The sequence below is a fragment of the Ananas comosus genome, linkage group 9 (genome assembly GCF_001540865.1).
Source record: "Ananas comosus cultivar F153 linkage group 9, ASM154086v1, whole genome shotgun sequence".
Classification (NCBI taxonomy): Eukaryota; Viridiplantae; Streptophyta; class Magnoliopsida; order Poales; family Bromeliaceae; genus Ananas; species Ananas comosus.
Genome location: NC_033629.1, coordinates 2,756,963 through 2,780,335, shown reverse-complemented (window position 1 = coordinate 2,780,335; position 23,373 = coordinate 2,756,963). Strand labels below are relative to the sequence as shown.

At 33.7% G+C, this 23,373-nt stretch overlaps 3 protein-coding genes across 5 annotated transcripts; 2 read left to right on the top strand and 1 right to left on the bottom strand.

Moving 5' to 3' along the window:
- LOC109714989 (perakine reductase-like) lies at positions 1,565-5,128 on the top strand. The gene is made up of 7 exons (XM_020239765.1): positions 1,565-1,668; positions 1,774-1,941; positions 2,197-2,406; positions 2,511-2,683; positions 4,254-4,350; positions 4,480-4,633; positions 4,735-5,128. The coding sequence occupies exons 1-7, from the start codon at positions 1,609-1,611 to the stop codon at positions 4,926-4,928; spliced, it is 1,056 nt and encodes a 351-aa protein (XP_020095354.1). The 5' UTR covers positions 1,565-1,608; the 3' UTR covers positions 4,929-5,128.
- On the top strand, positions 10,759-13,880 carry LOC109714990 (probable aldo-keto reductase 1). The gene is made up of 7 exons (XM_020239766.1): positions 10,759-10,823; positions 10,921-11,088; positions 11,221-11,436; positions 11,755-11,927; positions 12,064-12,160; positions 12,259-12,412; positions 13,449-13,880. The coding sequence occupies exons 1-7, from the start codon at positions 10,788-10,790 to the stop codon at positions 13,634-13,636; spliced, it is 1,032 nt and encodes a 343-aa protein (XP_020095355.1). The 5' UTR covers positions 10,759-10,787; the 3' UTR covers positions 13,637-13,880.
- LOC109715913 (early light-induced protein 1, chloroplastic-like) lies at positions 19,020-21,498 on the bottom strand. Of its 3 annotated transcripts, none has more exons than XM_020241146.1 (3): positions 21,244-21,498; positions 19,682-19,765; positions 19,020-19,581 (listed from the first exon to the last, which is right to left on the bottom strand). In XM_020241146.1, the coding sequence occupies exons 1-3, from the start codon at positions 21,361-21,363 to the stop codon at positions 19,237-19,239; spliced, it is 549 nt and encodes a 182-aa protein (XP_020096735.1). In that variant the 5' UTR covers positions 21,364-21,498; the 3' UTR covers positions 19,020-19,236. The 3 variants fall into 3 exon arrangements, with proteins under 3 accessions (XP_020096735.1, XP_020096736.1, XP_020096737.1); XM_020241147.1 differs by having other exon boundaries at positions 19,682-19,762; XM_020241148.1 differs by having other exon boundaries at positions 19,682-19,753.

Here is a 23,373-nt window from a genome sequence, read left to right as displayed (position 1 = left end):
AATTATTGGACAAATTAAATAAAAATAATTAATTTAATTTACATTTAAATTACGTGTTTATGTGCCTTATCGATTCAAGCAAATAGGTTATAAAAGTGTGACACGTTTTCCCATGTCACCGACTTTGCTTGCTTAAAGATAAGATTTTTTCTTTTTGTTTTTTTGGTACTTTTTTATTATTGGGTATGTGGCATAAAATGATGGAACCACTAAGCACCTGTTATCATAACACATAAATAGTAACTAACAATGTATCCGCGCTTTAGCGGATGCGATTTTAAGTTCATAATTATTATATTATATTATATATTATGTAAAGTCATTTAAAAGAGTCAAATAAAAGTGCTAAATTTTATATATCTCTCTTAGTTGTAGGGATGTCAACCGGTCGGATTCGAGACGAATTTTCAAAAATCCGAATCCGAATCCGACGGATTTTAAAAATCTATATTCAAAATCCGAATCCGACCAAAAATCCGAAACCCAAACTGGAACCCGAACCCTAAAATCCAAATCCAAAACAATTTTTTAAAAAAATTTCATGAAAACCAAACACCGCCAAACTGTTTTTTTTAGCAGGCGAATTTGGGCTAAACCTTTTAAACTTGATTTGGGCCCGAGCCCACTTTAGATGAACAGGCCAGGCTCGGTTTTAGCTCCAAAAGTTCTGTCCGATTTAACTGTTTCGGGTGCCCTAGGAGGCCCACATCATCCTAACCGCATATTACTTAATTCAAAGGCCAAAAACTTACAAGTACCAATGACTTGGTACTTTTAAAAGCATAGGAGCTCAATTCTATATATACATATAAGAGCTTCGTGCTACCAGATTAATTTCAATAATGCGACTTTCAAATCGACGATCAGCTCCGTTAGACTTGATCTACACTATTAAAAGTATTTGAAAACTAAATTTCATAATTTTTCGACATTATTTGGCTAGTGATCAAAAGGTCTCAGAATTGACAATTTTAATGGTCGATGTAATGCGTTTGTGAATTTAACGATATAAAACAATCCAAATCTGATAAAAATTTTATAGAAAATCTTTTTTACTATTTAGAGTGAGATCAATAACTCTGATCTTAAATTTAAGTCGTTTATCATTATTTTTTATGAGATTTTTATTTTTAGCCATTCATTTTTAGACGATCCGTTTGATAAGTAAATGATGTTGAAAAATTACGAAATTTAGTTTCTAAATACTTTCAAAAGGTAGATCAAGTCTAACTGAGCCAATCGTCAATTCAGAAATTATATTATTGAAAATAACTTGATAAAACGAAGTACTCTGTGCTACCGATAACCTTTTCAAGCATGTATTGCTTTTGTTTTTCTATGTGCATCATGAGCAAAGCCATCAGCACACCACCATTTATTTCCTTACCCAAGTCAAACCTTTTCAAGCATGTGCTTTTGTTTTTTTATGTGCATCATGAGCAAAGCAATGAGCTCACCACCATGCATTTATTTCCTTGTTTATTACATGCACACTCCTATATATGTATATAAATATAGTGCTCCTCCCCAAAACCACACCTCTACTTATAATTAATCCCACATATATATAAAATATATATCTAGCTAAAATTGTAGAGAGCACTAATAATGGAGAAGGTGGAGGTGTATGCAATTCCTAGAGTGAAGTTAGGCTCCCAGGGATTAGAGGTATAGTAATTACTTAAATATTTGCATTAATTGATCAACATTTTTAACTTAGGTATATCAATCCTACTAATTATCTTTTCTATTTGGTTCATCATGTATGAGTAGGTGTCTAAGCTAGGGTTTGGGTGCATGGGCCTCTCTGGATTTTACAACTCTCCGGTCGACGACGAGGCCGGCTTAGCCGTCATCAAGCGGGCCTTCGAGAGCGGCATCACCTTCTTCGACACCTCCGACGTCTACGGGCCGCGCACCAACGAAATCTTAGTCGGCAAGGTTCGCGTTTCGAACTTTCAGTAACGATTAATATGTAACACTACCGCAGTTACTTTCGTAGTACCTTATGTTCATGTACTTTGCGAAAAGTTTAGAGACTAAAAGGGCCAATAATTAATGTACTTCACCAATATTTTTTGAAAGAGTACAAGCGATTAGATGCTTATAATAGAATATTACGTTGAATATTTGGGTTTTTTTTCCGAAAGAACAAGATATATCGTGTTGTGGTGAAATATTCATAAATTTGTGTAGGCGTTGAAACAACTGCCTAGGGAGAAGGTGCAACTGGCGACGAAGTTCGGAGTCGTAGGGTTCGACCTAACGAAGCAAACCCAGCAAATCAACGGTAGGCCGGAGTACGTCCGAGCCTGCTGCGAGGCGAGCCTTGAGAGGCTCGGTGTGGAATACATCGACCTCTATTACCAGCACCGAATCGACCAAACCGTGCCCATTGAGGAAACCGTGAGTAGTTAACTACCTTTCTGTATATCTGATTTTGCACTTTACCCTCCTCGATTGATTTTAAGCTATGCGGGCTGTTCTTCGATGAAAAAATATTACAACAGATGGGGGAGCTAAAGAAGTTGGTGGAGGAGGGAAAAGTGAAGTACATCGGGCTCTCGGAGGCGAGCCCGGACACAATCCGGCGAGCCCATGCGGTGCACCCAATCTCCGCGCTTCAAATGGAGTGGTCACTTTGGACTCGCGAGATAGAGTCCGACATCGTGCCACTTTGCAGGTCCTACATATAGCGATCCACATATAGCAACATTTTTAAAAAGTATTAGTAATTTAGCCAACATCATTTTTTTTTTGACTTGTACCGACATTTAAAAGTGTCGCTATATACCGTTTTTATTGTAATGGTATATTCCGAGCTAATTTGTTTCTGCTTCTATTTCTATTTTTAGATTTAATTATCGGATAGAAGATAATTCAATAATTTTAAAAAATATAGTTGCGCAGCTTCTGCTATAATGGAGAGTAAAAAATTATAAGGGTCAAAAAAGTAAAATCTCTTATAGGAGCTTTCCCTGATGCCCGCGATATGGCGAATACTTATCAACTGGTTTATCGGTTGGTTTTTGCAAATTTGAGGTTTGCATTTGATTTCAAATTGAGAGGAAAGTGAATTAATTTGCATTTCAATGAACTCAAGCAAATTGAATTTGATGGCAATGTTGTTTGGAATATACAAAGGGTGATTAGATTGACTTTGTTTGTTGCTTAGGAAAATAAAAAGGCTAGCAATTGCTCTAATATCATACAAAAATTTCTAATTTTTGTGAAACTAAGATCATGCCAAATCAAACTTTGAATCATTAGATTTGTTTATATTTAGATGAAATTCATGCAAATCAGCATATACATGCCAAAATAAATCATGAATTCAAAGACATCAAAACATAGACTTTTTCTTGGGGGGAATTTTTTTTCGAAATTCTAGGAGCTGGTATTCACAGATCTTATTTTGAAAGGGGCATCAGTTTTGGCTCTCAAATGATAACACCTAGCAGCTACTAAATTTTAAAATCACAGTTCTCTGATAGTTTAAGCTGTTGGAAAATAATAGTTATTTCATAGAGCTAGCTAGGCTGGCATACTATCGGTAGCACGGAAGTCTCCGTGCTACCAAGTTATTTTCAATGATGCGACTTCCAAATTGACGATCGGCTCCGTTAGACTTGATCTACACTATTGAAAGTATTTGGAAACTAAATTTCATAATTTTTCGGCATCATTTAGCTAGTAATCAAAAAGTCTCAAAATTGGCAATTTTAATGGTAGATATGATGCGTTTGTGAATTTAACGATGTAAAACAATCCAAGTCTAATGAAAGTTTTATAGAAAATCCTTTTCGCTATTTAAAGTAAGATCGGTACCTCTGATCTTAAATTCAAGTCTCCTATCATCATTGTTTGTGAGATTTTTATTTTTAGCACGTTTATTTTTAGACTACTCGTTTGACAGGTAAATGATACCGAAAAATTATGAAATTTAGTTTCCAAATACTTTCAATAGTGTAGATCAAGTCTAACGAAGCCGATCGTTGATTTGGAAGTCGTGTCATTAAAAACAACTTGGTAGCACGGAGGCCTCCGTGCTACCGAGGCCTCCGTGCTATCGATAGTATACCGGCCTGACTCTTATTTCATATTCTTTCATATGGTATCAGCATAAGAAACTGTCGTTTCAATCTCATCGGGCTCTTGGTATACTTTATAATTTGGATAACTTGCTTAGTTCCTATCAAAAGTGGAGCGTATCTGCTAGCTGAACAAAATTTTACTTGCAAATGTAAATGTAGGGAGCTGGGAATTGGAATTGTTTCTTATAGCCCTCTTGGCCGAGGCTTTTTTGCTGGGAAAGGACTCACAGAAGAATTACCACAAAATTCATTTCTGGTAATTATAATCTTTTGAACTACTTGAAAGTCGAGAAAAAACTCAAAAATAAAATTATTAATCCTAAAGTTTACTCTTACAATAATATTATATTACTATTGATTAGACTTTTGAATGTGAATTGTACAGCAATCACATCCGAGGTTTTCCGGAGGGAACTTGGAGAAGAACAAGCCTTTGTACATGAGATTGGAAAACCTAGCTATGAAGCATCAATGCACCCCTGCTCAACTAGCTCTAGCTTGGGTTCTTCATCAAGGGGATGATGTTGTTCCAATCCCAGGTAATTAAGCTTTACAATATCTAAGACTATTTCTGAGCTGTTTCTTTTTAGACCGATCTTTTCGTTCGCTTATGATGCGCATTTGCTCCCTAATGTTTTAGGGACAACCAAGATTAGGAACTTGGATAGCAACATTGGCTCATTGAAAGTAAAACTCACCGAGGAAGATGTGAAGGAAATATGCGATGCGGTGCGCGAGGAAGACGTTGTGGGTCTGCGAACGAATGGCCCGTACCTCTCTAATACGTGGAGGCGCGCGAATACTCCTGCGAAGAACACCGAATCTGCTGCTTAAGACCTTCGAATTGCCTTGCGATCGCCAAGCGCTCTTTGCTTGATTGATATTGTTCTACAACTTTCTTTACGACGCTAAAAAGTATAATAGATTGGCAGAAAGGGCGTTTATGATCCTCTGTTGAAAGTTCTGTTGTACTAAATTTGTGGATTATGAGAAATGATTAAAGTGCTTCTTTATTTATGAAATTGATCAAATCATTGCAATGGCCTGCTTAGAGCTTCTTGTTGTTTTTTAGCGTAATTTCATACGATTCTTTACAAATATGTTGAATAGCAGATAAATTCTTTCAAAGTTTAACCAATCGGATTTATTTCTTTGAAAATTTTATGATTTGTAAATACATCCTTTTAAAAGTTCTGGTACGTTTATATTTATCCTTGTTGTTTTTTACCACGGATAGTTTTTAAATGTGGATATGTGAAATGATCACCTTATAAGTTTATTCCTATGAAAAGCTATCTTCTTCTTCTCTCCCCTCACCTTCGTCGTTGATCGTGCGGTATCCCTTGTCTTTGTCGTGGCTGAGGACCTCACCTTCAACGCCGTTGCCGTCGTAGGCCTCACCGCCGCCATAGGCAAAGCATCAAATTTGGTTTCTAGATACTTACAGTGGTATTAGATCATGTTCAATGGTGCCAATCGTCGATTTGGAGGCTCCATCATCGAAAACAAATGGATAACAACGGAGTCCGTTTGCTACTAATAACATTCTATTTCAACTCTCTCTCTCTATGTGTATATATATAGGGTTAATTTCATACAGGTCCCTGCAAATATAGTGAATTATAAATATATCCCTACAAAGCTCAACTTTAAATGTTGTCCCTACAAAAGTCCTAATATTTTCACATATGTCCTTCTGGTTTGTTACCGTTAAAGCACTGTTTATTTTATAAGCGAAATAATCTTTTTGTCATCATAAATATGTCCATCCAAAAGTCCTAATGTTAATTGAAGAAGGGTAAACAGTTTTATTCACCTCATTAACTAACTAGTGTTAAGAATTTTACCATGGTTAACTAATGTTTTCTAATGGATCCTAACGGCAAGAATATATATTTGAAAACATCGGGACTTTCACTGGGACAACATATGAAAGTTAAACTTTATAGGAATATATATCTGCAATTCACTATATTTGCAGGGACCTTTATGAAATTAATATATATATATATATATATATATATATATATATATATATATATATATATATATATATATAGATAGATAGTTAGATTGGTATACTATCGGTAGCAAGAAAGCCTCCGTGCTACCAAGTTGTTTTTAATGATGCAGCTTCCAAATCGACGATCGGCTCCGTTAGACTTGATCTACACTATTAAAAGTATTTGAAAACTAAATTTCATAATTTTTCGGCATCATTTGCCTATCAAGTGAGTATTCTAAAAATAAACGGCTAAAAATAAAAATCTTATAAAAAATGATAATAAAAGACTTGAATTTAATATCAGATGTACTGATCTTACTCTAAATAGTGAAAAAAATTTTCTATAAAAATTTCATCAGATTTGAATTGTTTTACACCGTTAAATTCACAAACGCATCACATCTACCATTAAAATTGTTAATTTTGAGAACTTTTGATCACAAACGCAAAAACAAAAAAGTTGGCCTACTTTTATAAAAGCTCAAAATTAGTAAATTTTTTATGCAAATTGGCCAAAGTTTATATGGAAAAACATCTTTTCCATAATTTTTATTTTTTGACGAAAAGAAAATGAAAAATAATACATTTCCATAAAATCTAAAAAAAATAATTTTTTCCAAAAACAACTTTTCCTAAAATGTTCTTTTCAGTTATCCCACTGTTTGATTCTAAGAAAAACGAAAATATTATTTTTTAATAAAATTTAGAAAAAATTTAAAAAAAGTTAATCTTTTCTTAAAATAACATGCATCTAAAAATTATTTTTTTTACTTTTTTAGAAACCAAACAACTCCTAAATAGATAAAAATTGCTTTTCCGATTAGAAAATTTGACCAATAAGGTGAGCATAATTATTTGATTAATCACTTTTTTTCTAACATTAATGTCATATGCTACATTCCTAATAGGGTAAACTTCAAATAACCCATGTGGTTTCACACTTTCTCACTTTAGTACCCTCTGATTTACAGTGTATTAAGTTAGCCCATATAGTTTCGCACTTTTTTACTTTACTATCCTGTGGTTTAAAGTGTATTAAGTTAGTACCTTATGGTTTCATTTTCTTTTTTTATTATCCATTTTACTAATTTTTTCGCTAAATCAATGACAAAATTAAAATTAAAGGGTACTAAAATGAATAAATCTAGATAAGGTATCTGAAATTTTTGGTATATAATTTAACGAAATATTAACGGAGGAAAAAAAAAATCAGTGACAAAGTTCAAACTAAACGGTACTAAAGTAAATATTCGATAAACCTAGATAGAGTATCTGAAGTTTTTTGTATATAATTTAACGAAATATTAACAGAAGAGCCGACGAAAAAAGAAAAATGAAATCACAGGGTACTAAATTGATACACTTTAAACCATAGGGTACTAAAGTGAGAAAGTGTAAAACCACAAGATGCTAAATTCATACACTTTAAACTATATAGTCCTAATAAGAAGCCAAAATTATTATATAGATTTGGGCATCATCTTTACTGCTTAGCACAGGAGTATAAAAATTCAAATCAAATCAGCAAAAATAATAACTTATTTTATAAAAATACAAAATTAGTGAATTTTTTATGAAAATCGATATATTCGATGTTGAGGAACATTTTAACTAGGTTACTACACTATTAGGTAGTGTTTGGATTGGATATAAGAGGGGGGGGGGGGGGGGTTAAAGGGTTATCCGCCCGCTACTTGTCCCAAGACCGCGGCATGGCTCGGCCTAGATTTTTGGTAGGTGAACACGGTTTCCCACCCAGGGGGAACAAATTTGTTCGCACCCGCCGTACAAGAGAGACGAGAGTGAGAGAGACGAGAAGCAAGAGATTTATTTTAAAGTTAAATTTCTAAAATTAATATTATAATTTTAAATTAATAATATAAAATTAAATTTTAATTTGATTTTAAATTTAAATTTTGAATCATGATATTTTTAGTTTTAAATTTTAATTGATATTTTTCATCTATCATTCAAATTTAAATTTGGTCTTAAATTTAAAATCAGATATTTAAAATTAAAATTTTGAAAATTAAAATTTTAAATCTAATTTCAAAATTTATAATTTAAAAGTTAAAATTTTCAATTTAAAATTTTCAGTTTAAAAATTTAAAATAATTATAGGGTTAATATCATTATTTTCTATTTATAACTACCAACTATTCCACCTTATACTTACATTTTCATCCAAACATAATTTTTCTAGTTCCAGCTTATACTCATATTGTTATCCAAACAAAAAAAAATACCCTTATTCCTACGAAAACCCATATTTGTATCTATCCCCGGTATAACTAGTTCTTGCTTATACCCGAACCAAACCAAGTCCTAATAACACCAAGTCATTTTTGCTATTAGGTTTTCGGCTCTTAGATTAAGAGATGAACGGTTCAGATAATAGTGATCTACTAAGGTTGAGTGGGTGGTTGATTGAATAGTACGATTTAACAGCGGTTGGAAAACGTCAAAGAAATAGATTTAACAGTGGAAAACTTAATAGCACAAAGTGCTTGATGTTATTGATAGCATAGTAGCCGAACTCGAAATATTTAATACTATTAAATAAAAAAATTCGAGACGGGAGCATATAAAAGTTAAAATTTGTTTGTTTTATCTTATTTTTTATTGTATGTATACAACACAATCACCTCGCAATGGCAATTAGATGATCGGTAGGGATGTCAACGGATCAGATTCGGAACGGACTTTTAAAAAAATCCGAATCCGAACCCGGCCGGACTCGAATCCGAAAATTTGAACCCAAAATAATTATTTCTCTGTTCAATATTTTAAAATATATTATATTAAATCTAAACTTTTTAAATACAAATTCAAATATAATATCAAATTTTTATATACATATATTATATAAAATATAAAATAAATTCGGATTCAGGTCGGGTACAGTCAAAATTCATATATGAAGCCATATCTACCGTGTTTTTGTTTTTAATATACATATCCGAAATCATATTTATTTAACATCAAATAAATCTATTTCTTTTAAATTCGGATTTGAATAAAATTCCGGGTATTCGTATTATTTGCGAACCTAGATGATCCTAAATTAGGGAAAGGGAGCATTACTTGAGCAGTGAGCTCACTCGTGGAAGTGGGTCCCACTAGAGATGTCAACTCGAGACCCGAACCTGAATCTGAACCCGACGGATTTTAAAAATCCATATCCAAATCCGAACCTGACAAAAAATTCGAAATCCGAACCCGAACCCAAACCCGAAAATTTGAATCCGAAACAATTATTTCTTTTTTCAATATTTCAAAATATATTATATTAAATCTAAATTTTTAGAATACAAATTCAAATATACCATCAAATTTATATATATATATATATTTTATATAATACAAAATAAATTTGGGTTCGGGTCGGGTTCGGGGTCGGGTCGGGTACAATCAAAATCCATATCCGAATTCATATCCGTCGGATTTTTATTTTGATATCCATATCCGAATCTATATCCATATCCATATCCATCGGATATATCCGTTTTATTTGGATTCGAATTCGGATTCGGATAAAATTTCGAATATCCATACCTATTGACATTTCTAGTTCCCACTTGTCAAGGCAAGGGGAGTATTACTTCAGCAGTGAGCTCATTGGTGGAAATGGGTCCCACTAGTCAAAGTGTGAACCGCTATGAATCAAGCGGTTCAAGTAAATGACTCGGGAGTCGGAGATTTTTTTTTTTTCTTTTTGATTTGTTCCGGTTCGTTGAAAATTTTATTAAAATTTATTTTTGTTCTGATTCATTCTGAATAAAGTGAAAAGTAAGAATAAAAAGAATAGGATAAAATTAATCAATTCAAAATCCATTCCGATCTGATAAAAAATAAAACAACCGCTGTGTTTTAAGTCCCCTTTCGCCCACGATCCGTCCCGTTTTAAGTGTAACCTGAATGTACCCGTTTCAACTTCCAAGAGTTAATTAATTATAATATTTTGTGTTTCTGTTAAAAAAAATAAAGAAGAAGCATTTAGGTTTTACACTTTTAGATGACTGTTTTATTACAGTTTTTATATTTGGAAAAAATTTAAAATGGGGAGTTTCCAAACCCCGCCTTATTGCGAAGTCCCAATTTATGATTATATGTTCATTTTTTATCTCTATCCAACAACAATAATCTTTATCTAAAAGTAGAATTTTTTTTAAAAAAATTAATATTAAAAATTAACCACCGTTCACCAATGAAATGGAACTTTTATATTACAATAATTATTAAAAAATAATCGAGTTAGAGCTGTAGCTATGAGTGCTACAGATGGGCTGAACGAGAGGAATGAAGTGATTGACACGGGAGATCCTCTAATAAGTGTTCCGGTCAGCAGAGCTACTCTTGGGCAAATCTTCAATATTCTTCGAGAGTCTGTTGATAATTTAGATGCCGTAGATACTCCCACAGCATCTCCAATTCATAGATCTATTCGTTTATTATTTCGCTGCGCCCACTAGTACATAATAAAAAATATATATATATATATATATATATATATATATATATATATAATATATATTATATTAATGCATGAGCCAAGCCGTGACGTCACCACCACCATTACTCCCCCAAACCATAACCCTTACTCAAAACATATTATATCTATATATAGCAAAAGAGAGAGAGTATACATTACATATATAGCAAATAGTGTAGAGTAGAGAAGTAGAGAAATGGAGAGGGTTAAGTTGGGCTCCCAGGGATTAGAGGTAATTAACATTAGTTATTTATTTACATACTACTATATAATTAATCATATATACTTCCTAATTAATTACATTCATTAATCTCTCTATATATGAGTAGGTATCTAAGCTAGGGTTTGGGTGCATGGGCCTCACCGGAGTATACAACGCTCCGGTCGACGACGCGGCCGGCATCGCCATCATCAAGCACGCCTTCGCGAGCGGCATCACCTTCTTCGACACCTCCGATCTCTACGGACCTCACACCAACGAAATCTTAGTCGGCAAAGTTCGTTTCTCGATCCCCTTCTCTCTCTCTCTCTCTCTCTCTTCTCCCTACGTATATACATATATATATACGTACTGGAATTGGTAACTCGATAGTACCAAACGCATGTGGATTGCATGATCACTCGTGCAGGCGCTGAAACAACTGCCGAGGGAGAAGGTGCAACTGGCGACAAAGTTCGGGGTGGTGATGCCCGGCGGTAGATGGAGTAACACGCAGTACTACATCAACGGTAAGCCCGAGTATGCGCGCGCCTGCTGCGAGGCGAGCCTCGAGAGGCTCGGCGTGGACTACATCGACCTCTACTACCAGCACCGGATCGACCCCACCGTGCCCATTGAGGAGACCGTGAGTAATTAATTACCCTTTTAAGATATATATATTGTCAGATCGTTGACGCTATCCATTAATCCCGAAAACTCGAGCCGTTAGAAATACGTAATTAATTCACTTAAAGTGTACAAATATAGTGTTCACAGTTCTCAATTATGACTCGATCTAATCTGACCTTACACCATTTCGAACGTGACTCGTTGGCTCCCCACGCGCCACAGGCAGGATGCTGGCCCATTTAAGTTAATAATATAAAAATTTTGGATTAATTATTGTCACTATAAGTATAATTTAATATTAACATTTTTGGTTGAAAAAAAAAAAATGCAATAGATGGGAGAGCTAAAGAAATTGGTGGAGGAGGGGAAAGTGAAGTACATCGGGCTCTCGGAGGCGAGCCCGGACACAATCCGGCGAGCCCACGCGGTGCACCCAATCTCCGCACTTCAGATGGAATGGTCACTTTGGACTCGCGACATCGAGTCCGAGATCGTGCCGCTTTGCAGGTTCGGTTCGCATCATCTTCTTAGCCTACGATCGAACAAGTCGTATTTTCGATCCCAAATCAAATCGAAAATTGAATTTTCGATTTGTAATCCGACAAATTTTTAAACAAAATTTTATTTATAAATGTGAATGCAGGGAGCTGGGAATTGGGATAGTTCCTTACAGCCCCCTCGGCCGCGGCTTTTTTGGTGGGAAAGGAGTTGTAGAAGCAATACCACAAGATACGTTTCTGGTAATGAACTAATAATCTTCTAAAATTTCAAAATTTTGTTCTAAATGCATGTTTGGAACTCATGATTAAAATTTCAAATTTGAATCTGAATTGTACAGCAATCACATCCGAGGTTTTCCGGAGGGAACTTGGAAAAGAATAGGCCTTTGTATGTGAGAATGGAAAACCTAGCCTTGAAGCATCAGTGCACCCCTGCTCAACTAGCTTTAGCTTGGGTTCTTCATCAAGGGGATGATGTTGCCCCAATCCCAGGTAATTTAGATTTACGATTAATGGAACGCAGTATCTGTTGGGAATCTGGTATTTGCTCTGATATTAGATTTTTAAAATCCGCAATCCTCTCCGACACCAATTGTTGTTGATCCGGTACTCATTTTAGTACTAGTAGCTAGGATTCCACGTCGCATTTTTACTATAAACTCATCTCCTCAATAAAAAGCGTACAACACAAAATAGAGAAAAAATCAAACAGAAAATATACAGACAAAATAAGATTTACCGATCAAGAAAAGAATTGCACCTGACTTCTCTTTTATACAGAGTTGTTTCAACTCCAACCCTCTTTCTAAATCTCTTGTCCTCTCTCGTCTTTTATAAATCCAAAAGACTTCTCTCTCATCCTGTGCACTCTGCACAAGGTATACCAATGACCCACGGTTATGAAAGCCGCACATATACATCCTTTTACACCCATGCGCTAGGTGCAACCAAAATTATGACCACTTTAGTCATGCCGTATGGGTGTGGCAAAACCGTATCACCACCACCAAAATAAATCATACCACCACCACCAAGATAATAACACCTTTGCTATATTTATAATGTGACGTCTCACTTCTCAGAGAGTCATCCATTCTAGGACTACTCTGACCCTAACACGCTTAACTCTCTTAACATCTTCGGCCTAGCCACCACTCAAAATGTTATAGCCGGGTTAAGAAATTTGCCCTATAATATCTTATACATAGGACTACATGGGGCCTTACATATAATTACATCAAACTACCCAAATTTTAGTCAAATTAAATTTATACCCTAATTAATATTTAGACTTTAATTATTTTATCTTCAATAGATTTAAATATTAATTCTAATTCAACTAGAATTTAACTATAAATCTAACCAAATCCTAATAGTGTCAACATAAAACGACTAATTAATCAAAAGTTTAAGCTCAATCGTGTTTGAATTGGCTCGAAATTTTCGCTCAAGTAGAGCTAGCTCTTTGATCAATTGGCTCATATATTTTGTGACACTATATCTGCTTCCTAAATCCTAATGTTTTCAGGGACAACCAAGATCAAGAACCTGGATAACAACATTGGCTCATTGAAAGTGAAGCTCACTGAAGAAGATGTGAAGGAAATACGCGACGCAGTGCGCGAGGAAGAGGTTGTAGGTTTGCGAACTGCGAACGAGTCTTCGACCTGGAAGTATGCGAATACTCCGAGGAAGAACACCGAATCCGCTGCTTAACATAAGGGTTTTGCGATTGCTTGATAAGATCCTACTGTTTGCTTGAATACTATGATAGAATATGATAAATTAGCAGAAAGAGACTTCATATATGCTCATGTTGTTGTAGCTTGTGTCTTGCACTATGTTTGCCTCTATGATAAATTCGCAGATGGAAACTTATATATAGTCCTATTGTTGTAACTTGTCTTATACTGTGTTTTGCGTACTTTTGCATTAATAAAGTGCTTCTTGCTTTATGAAATTGTATGGAGAGAGAGAGTAGAACTACTGTACTCTTATGCGTATAGAGTCTTTTATATTCATAAGTTATTTTTAATTAATGATAGAGCTTTCGAATCGACGATCCATTCTGTTAAATATGATCCAGAGTATTTAAAACTTTTAAAAAATAAATTTCGTAATTATTCGAAATCATAATAAAGTCCATCAAATGGTCATAGAATGAATGGTTAAAATCAAACGACATCTTAAAAATGGATGATCGGAGCCTTCAATTTAAAATCGGAATTATTGATCTTTATCTAGATAGCGAATAGAATTTTCTATCAAAAATTCAACCGATTCCGATTCTTTTACACCGTTAACTAGCAAGCATTCTATACCGGCCGTTAAAAATTATCAATTTTGAGATTTATTTTTCTCAAAAAAAAATTTGAGATTTTTTTATCGTAAAGTAAATAATGTCAAAAAATTATAAAATTTGATTTCTAAAAGTTAATTTTAAATGCTCTAGATAACGTTTAGCGGTATGAATCGTCGATTCAAAAGCTCTATATATCATCGGAAATAACTTTTGAGTACGAAGATATCGTATATAAGAGTATAATAGCCTGCATATAATATATATTATATATATATATATATAATATATATATATATACTATATATATATATATATACATTATATATATGATAGTGATACAGTATATAGCTATACAGCTTATACTGATATACACATTACATATATTCTGAGTAACATATCATATATATTACATAATATACATATATATACATTATATATACATCTATATATATATATACTATACATACGGGTGCTAACGCTAGTATATACTACTGCGATGTGGAGTTATAAGCATTATGGTATATAGTGACTACATTTGACTTTATAGTATAGTATATAGCACTATATAATATAATATAAGCGCGGAAGTGAGCTCGTGTGTGGCGTGGGCTGCTGCGGGGCTGCTATGCTAATTATCCGGCGAAACTACTTAGAGGAGGTTAATAGCCCGAGGTGTTGTGAATGTTTCGATTTGGATCGCACGCCCCCGGGCTTGGCTGTCAAAAGGATTCTGGTGGATGGATTTGGCATGATATTGGTCACCTTAGAGTCTTGAGTAGGTTCCAAGGATTGCACATACCAATAATTCTGGATATATTAATGTTACTGTTATAACAAATAACTATGATATTTTAAAACGTCAACAAAATAACCCCGATAATAAAGGTGTGAAACAAAAAGTCGCTTCAAGTAAATAGATCGGATGAATGAATAGTTCGATCACTAATACAGGGTCAGAAAATTTTTTATGAATATTTGATAAAAATATATTTATTGGTAATGTTTAATTATAGTGTCGGCGCATACCAAATATTAAAAATGCTAGAACATAATGGTCTAAAACGTCGCCTAAAATATATTATATAGTATTGAGTAGTCTCCTTAGGATAATAATATTAATTCAAAGATAAATAATGATAAAATAGCCAAGAGCCAAGAAGGTTGAAAAAACCAACTCCTTATATTTCTGGAAGTGTAGAACTCTACTCATAGAGCTAGAATTACCAGTAATATTGGAATACACTACACCAAAACGATCTATAGCAACACTTTTAAATATAGGTACATGTCAAAAAGTGCTGCTAGCTAAAATTATCGACACTTATTATAATTTGTGCATATGGTGGTCGCTAGGTATTAGTGACAGTTAAAGAGTGTTGCTATAACCTAAAAGAGTGCTGCAATTACCAACAGTTAATTTAAGCATTTAGCAACCGCCAAAACTTATTTCAATTTTGAGATTTATTTTTCCAAAAAAATAATGAGATTTTTTATCGGAAAGTAAATAATAATTCAAAAAATTATAAAATTTATTTCTAAAAGTTAATTTTAAATGCTCTAAGATAACGTTTAGCGGTATGAATCGTCGATTTCAAAAACTCTATTATCATTCGAAATAACTTTTGAGTACGTGAAGGATGATCGTACTCATAAAAGTATAATAGCTGCACATATATATATATATAGAATTGACTATGATACGGTTGTACGATAGAAGTCGTACCATGCATGCGTGCTATTAGGTTTTAAGCATTGATCTATTTTTTGCATTATTAATACCTTTTGATTAAACACTATTCCACCTCCACCACGTACTCACACCAGTCCACTATCAGTTCAACCTCAATCTCTCCACCAGAGCCTAAAACATCATTAATGTTATCACCCCATAGATACTTTACAAGTATCTCTAGCCTACATATGTATATATATATATATACATATATATATATATATATAGTGTGTGTGTGTGGAGCTACTATATTATCGAAAATATAAAGGAGTTAATGCTTCTGACTTTTTGACCCTTGGATAAAAATTTATAGGATTTGGATGATAGTGGTCCACCTTAGAGTTGAGTGGTCTCCTAAGATTGCACTACAATAAATCTTACACTTAAGGATACTTTAAACAATAACTAGTGATATTTTAAAACGTCAACAAAAATAACCCGACGTTTATAAAAGTGTTGAACAAAAAGTCGTTAAGTAAATATATCGGGATGAATATACCGACACTTTAATATAGGGTCGAAAATTTTTTATGAGTATTTGATAAAAATATATTTAATTATAGTGTCGGCGCATACTAAATATTAAAAATGCTAGAACATAATGGTCTAAAAAGCGTCGCCTAAAATATATTTTATTATAGTATTGAGTAGTTCCCTTAGAATAACAATATTAATCTAAAGATAAAAAATGATCAAAAAGCCAAGAGCCAAAAAAGTTGAAAAAACCAATTCCCTTATATTTCTGAAAGTGTAGGAACTCTACTCATGGAGCTAGAATACTACCAATAATATTATTGGAATAGTATTTATTATTAACTTTTGATCACTAAATGCTCATGTATAGTGGGGTTCGATACAATTGAGCCAAAGAGAAGTAAGAAAATAGATGTAAAAAGATCTCCTCTGTTTTCTAGCTAGTGGTATGGCATAAATTATATTGCAGCTGAATTATTATAATCAATACTACATCATGTTATTAATAAAAAAATATAATATTTTTTGAGCTAAACTGGTATACTATCGGTAGTACGGATCAGGCCTTCATACTACCAAATTGTTTTCAATGATGTGACTTCTAAATCGACGATCAGCTCCGTTAGATTTGATCTACACTATTAAAAGTATTTGAAAACTAAATTTCATTATTGTTCTACATTATTTGGCTAGTGATCAAAAGGTCCCAAAATTGACAATTTTAATGGTAGATGTGATGCGTTTGTAAATTCAATGGTGTAAAACAATCCAAATCTGATGAATTTTTTATAAAATTTTTTTTTCACTATTTAGAGTAAGATCAGTATCTTTAATTTTAAATTCAAGTCTTTTATTATCATTTTTTATGAAATTTTTATTTTCAACCGTTCATTTTTAAATCACTCGTTTGATAGGTACATGAGGCCGAAAAGTTATGAAATTTAGTTTCCAAATACTTTCAACAATGTAGATCAAGCCTAACGAAGCCGATCGTCGATTTGGAAGCCGCATCATTGAAAACAATTTCGTAATAAAAATAAAAGCAAAGGATGTTGCAAGCAATTACTTAGTTGCATGAGTAGATTAATCACTCTTATATATCCTTCAATCACTCTCTAATAGACCTGGCAAACGGGCGGGTTTGGTAACCTGCGGGCGGGTTATTGTACCCACGGGTTATTTGGGTATGGATAAAATTTATCCATAAATTTTTTGGTAGCCAACATCATTATCGATACCCACCCACGGGTGGGCGGGTGGGTATGCGGGTTACCCGCAATTTTTTTTTTCTCTTATATTTTTTAAATGCAAAATATATATATTTTTATTTACTCATCCTATAAATTCTAACTCTAATTTTTTATCGCGTCTTTTATATTACGAAAATTTTAAGCTTTAAGACTTTAAATATTTTTATTGTATGTTATGATATTTTAAATAATAAGTTATGCTATATTTTTAAAACTTATATATATGTATTTTGCATTTAAAAAATATAAGAGAAAAAAAGAAAAAAATTTGCGGGTAACCAGCATACCCACCCGCTCACCCGCGGGTAGGTATGGGTAATGATGTTGGCTATCCAAAAATTTGTGGGTAAATTTTACCCATGCTCAAGTAACCCNAAAAAATATATGTGCGGATACCCGTGGGTACTCGCGGGTTACCCAAAATGCCCACAGCTTAATGGGTACCCACCCGTTTTACCCGTAATTTTTTGGGTTGAAAAAATTGGTACCCATACCCGTAAATTTGCGGGTAACCCGCGGATATGGGTCGAGATTGCCAAGTCTACTCTCTAATTACTATTCTAAACCCATTACAGTACTCTTTAATTAAGAGCTGTTTGGCAATGGTAGAAATTTAAAATAGAGTTTGATATTTTGCTGTAATAGGTTAATATAAAAACCTTACTGTAATAGGTTAATATAAAACTCTATAATCTTTTACTCCTTTTTTTAATATTTGGTTCAAATCTGAAAAAAAAAAGAAGTAATGTTAATAAAAAAAATACACTCCCACCACCTTCTCTTTGCTCAAATCCACCCCTACCACCTTCTCCTTTCTTGCTTAAACCCACCATCTTCCCATCCCTCCCACCTTCATCATCACCCTCCGCCGTGACAACCCAATACGAAAAATTCACTAGTATAGTGTCCCGTCTCGGAGCAGGAGCACTCGTGGGCAACAGTGAGAGCTGACGACAAGAAAAAATATCACAATCTCGAGAAGCAGATAGTAGATGTAGAAGAAGAAGAAGAGTAAGAGGTCAAAGAGCGGCGACGATTGCCGATGGTGAAGAAAAATGTCACAATCTCGAGGAGGAGATAGTAGAGTAGAGGTAGAAGAAGAAGAGTAAGAGGTCAAAGAGCGGCGACGATTGCCGATGGTGAAGAAAAATGTCACAATCTCGAGGAGGAGATAGTAGAGTAGAGGTAGAAGAAGAAGAGTAAGAGGTCAGCATGTGGTGACGGCGGAGGTGGGATGAGCGTTATCTAGAAAAGAAAAGAGTGATTTATTTTTTTTCTTTCTACAAAAAATTTTCGCTTTGAGTTGATCATTACTTTATTCTTTTTTACAATTTCAAAACGTATCCAAACAGAAACCCTTTATAATATTTCAAGAGTTGTAAATAATACACCGTAAATTGAATTATTATTTTATTTTGAAAAGTACCCAAACAGGCCCTAATTATTTTTTAGGTACGTAGTACTTTTGCACAATTGTACGTACGCATATACATGCAGTATACAACACTGCATGAACATAAAATCACACGTATATACGTTTAGTTTAATTTATTACATTTTACACAAGGGGCCCTCCCTTAACGTACTCGGTGAAGGCCAACGCCACCAACCCTAGCATGGCGAACCTGCCGTTCCAGAGCTCGGCGTCGGCGCTCATGACCGCGCCGGAACGCGACTGCACGCTCTCGCCTCGGAATAAGGGGACGAGGGACGCGACGGAGAGCAGCGCGGCGGTGAAGAGGAACCACGGCACGCCGCCGTTCGACAGCTGCGCGAAGATGCCGTCGCCCTTCGCCACCTCGACCGCCACCGCCGACACGAACCCCACCATCGCCAGCCGCCCGTTGATCCGCTCCGGCGCCGGCCCGCTGAACGCCAGCACGTCCGAGAATTTGGTGCTCACCTGGAGCCGAGTCAGCATATAATTTCAGTTGCTGAATATAAATATTAAAAATACCGTTCTCCGCTAGTTTTTAATTTTTTAATATGTATTAATTAATTACCTTGGGCTGAGGTTTTGGTGCAGTGGTGGGTCCAGTAGAAGTCGGCGATGGAGGGGTTGTCGGCGCCGAATCCTGTATTTTCTGCTAAAAGTATTTATAAGAGTTTTTTGATTGAGAACCATGGAAAAGAACTTTAAAAAAAATAATAATAATTGCAGTAAGATTATTTATACTTTTATGATTATACTTTTCTTCGAAGCGATTAATTATAAGACACTAAATTTTATTTAAAATCAATTTCATTTTTACTGATTGGATCAATTATTTTATTTTATTTTTTATTTTATTTGGGAAAAAAAAGAAAAAAAAATCACTTACAAATTTTATTTATTTTTCTTTTGCCATATGCGCGAATTACAAATAATCTGCGTTCCACTTTTAAACCTTATTTTTGTATAAAAATTTTATTAAAGGAATAAAAAAAATGGTGTCTCTACACTAAGCAAGGCCTAAACTTTGCTAATTTAGTAGTGATCATTTTTTTAACAAAAATAGATAATTAAATGGTCCCACAATTATATTATGCTGAATAGAATAGAAAAGAATTCAATCAGAAATAATAAGATAACTGCATAATATATAAAATAGGGCTTTAAAAAAATAATTCTTGTACCATTGTGCAATAAGGAATATAATTTAATGCTACAAATTTTATATAAAATATGTAACTTTGACTGAGGGGTTCATATAACTCATAACCCCTCTCCGAATTTTAGTATTAAAATGTAAAAATGTGATTCTTGGATGATAAGAATATAAAATTCACACTCATTTTTTAATAGGTTTTTTTTTTGCTTTTAACTCCCTCAAAAAAAAAAAAATTTATAAATAGTCTCATAATTTTTTTTTTCTTTTTTTGAGAAATAGGTAGCATGCTACCCGCTTCGTTTATTTTATTTAGAAATAAACTTAGCTGAAAATGTGAATCAACTAGAATTTGAACTTGGGTCTCGGATACCAACCACCAAGTCCTTTACCACTTGCTCTATTGCTCTAGTCTCATAAAATTTATATTGCAAGATTGACCCTATCCCCGCTACGCAAGCGTCACTCAAGTACCACGTGAGCGTGGCTGGCAGTTCAAGATTTAAGTTGAACATAATAAATCATTCACTTTATTTTAACACGATTAATAGTTCACCGTATTCAACTTAACTTATACAATATTCAATACAATAAATACGGCGAATATGAAAAGGATACGATTTAAGTAAAATACAGAAAGGACATGCCAAACTATTCACCATATTCAAATCCGGTAAATATATTCACCATATTCAAATGCGGTGAATAATTTATCGTGTTCAACTTAATCCGCCATACTCATGTGATGCTTACGTGGCTTTTGTATGGTGAGAATAGTATTAATTTTGTAAATATAAATTTTCTAAGACTATTTATGAAAAAAAAATTCTAAGGAGGCTAAAAAAAAAAAAAAAAAATCCTTTTTTAATCTATGATTGTTTGTAATTACATTTCAGTATTAACAAAAGTCGGCGTCCACTTCTGAAACTCCTCCATCACATCGCCGACTACTATTCTACTATACAAAAGCGGCTCACCTGATCACCAGCGCAGCGCACACGCAACGCATGCTTACGTGGCACCAAAGCAGGCCTTCCCAGGCCGACACGTGGCGCGATCCCTGCCACGTAGGAGCTCAGAATCGCCGAACACGCCATCGTAAACACTGAACACTCTAAAGCAAAATAATAATAATAATAATAATTAAAAAAACTAAAATATAAATTTAATTTGAAATTAAAAAAAAAAAAAGAGCCTCTCCAATAATCGCTTTGGTGTGAACTTTATAGAGCTTATTATATTATTATATGCACAATGGTGAGTGCGTGTACATATATAGTGGGGGAGGTGGGGGGAGGCGGTGGATGCGGTGCCACGTGGACCGCGCCGGGTTCACACGGAGGTGGGGGCGTGACGTGGACCGCGAGAGCACCGCAGGATGTGGCGGGAAGTTACCAGAAGGTTGGAGGAGGGAGGGATAGGGACGTAATTTTCACCCCGGGCACCCTCGGGTTCTGTGACAGCTTTGGAAATTTCAAGCCCCTTTTGTCGCGTTGCACGTGATTCGCGATGACGTGGCTGCTTAAGCACGTGACGTGTCGAGCACCTTTTTTTTTTACTTTTCTATTTTGTCATTAAAAAAATAAAGAAATTTCAAAATAATATTACTATAGTTTCGTAATTTTTTTTATTTTAGTATCATATAGTTTGAAGTATATCAATTTAGTCCCCAAAATTTTATTTTATTTTTATAATTATTTTTATCAATTTTTTTTGTTAAATTAATGACAAAGTTAAAACTAAAAAATACTAAATAAATATTCGATAAACCTACGTAGGGTATATGTAGTTTTTTTTATATAATTTAACAAAATGTTAACGAATAAACTAAAGAAAGAGAAAAATAAAATCATAGAATACTAAATTGATACACTTTAAATTATAGAATGCAAAATCATAAGCGTGGTATTTAAAGTTAACCCCAAAAAAATTTTACTCTACCTCCATGTAATTTAATTTTTATTTTATTAAAAAAGTAATGATGATAAAATAAAAAAAATTTTAAAAAAATTGACAAATTAAAATCATCTTAACTAATTTTATTTTCTATTAATATAAATTAATCTTTTATAACTTTTAACTACTTTGTTTGGTGCAGAGATTATGATGCTAGAATATTAAAATTTATATACTTTTCTAGTTGATAATTTTTAAAACATTGAGTATGAAAGTAAATTTTTTTTTAAAACAAAATATTATTCGTAGATAAATTTATTATATTATTTTTTATTAGATGTAGAATTAATTTCGAGTCTGTGTTACGAGTTTTGCTAGAATACTATCGGAAGTAAACAGCTCGGTTTACTACTAATTTGTTTTCAATGATAGAGCTTCCAAATTGATGATCGGCACCGTTAAACATGATCTAAACTATTTAAATTATCTGGAAATCAAATTTCACACATTTTCGATATTGTTCTTTTGTCCATCAAGTGAACAGAAAAATGAATGGCTATAAATGAATATCCTTAAAAAAGTGATGATATAATTTTTATATTTTAGATCTGGAATCTAGATCTTATTTTAAATAGTTTAAAGAATTTTCTAACAAAAATTTAGTTGATTTGAACTTTTCTATACCGTCAAACGAGCAAACGCACAATATCGACCATTAAAATTATAGACTTTGTGATCCTCTGATTGTTCAGTTAGTGATTCCAAAAAATCATGAAATTTGATTTCTAGATAATTTAAATGGTCTAGATCATGTTCAACGGTGCCGATCGTCGATTTGAAAGCTCTATCATTAAAAATAAATCGATAATAAATCGAGCAGTTTACTATCGATAGTAGTCCAGTCAAACTCCTGTGTTACAATAGTTAGAAAAAAAAAAAAACTTTTTCAGAACCGCGCGGGAGAATGGCCCAAAATAATTAACGGATAAATTATTGAAAATGGCTCGGGCCGGGTTTGGTTTTATCCCATTTTCTGGGTTGTGGGCTTGTTGATTAGGCTATGGCCTAAAAAAGCCTATATAGCCGAGGCCTCTGCTTTTAGCAACAGTTGTATACGCACCACAGAAAAGTACTCGTATTTTTTATTTTCCTAAATTCGTTCTTAAATTTTAATTTCTTTCAAATATATCCTCATAATTAAATTCTATTAG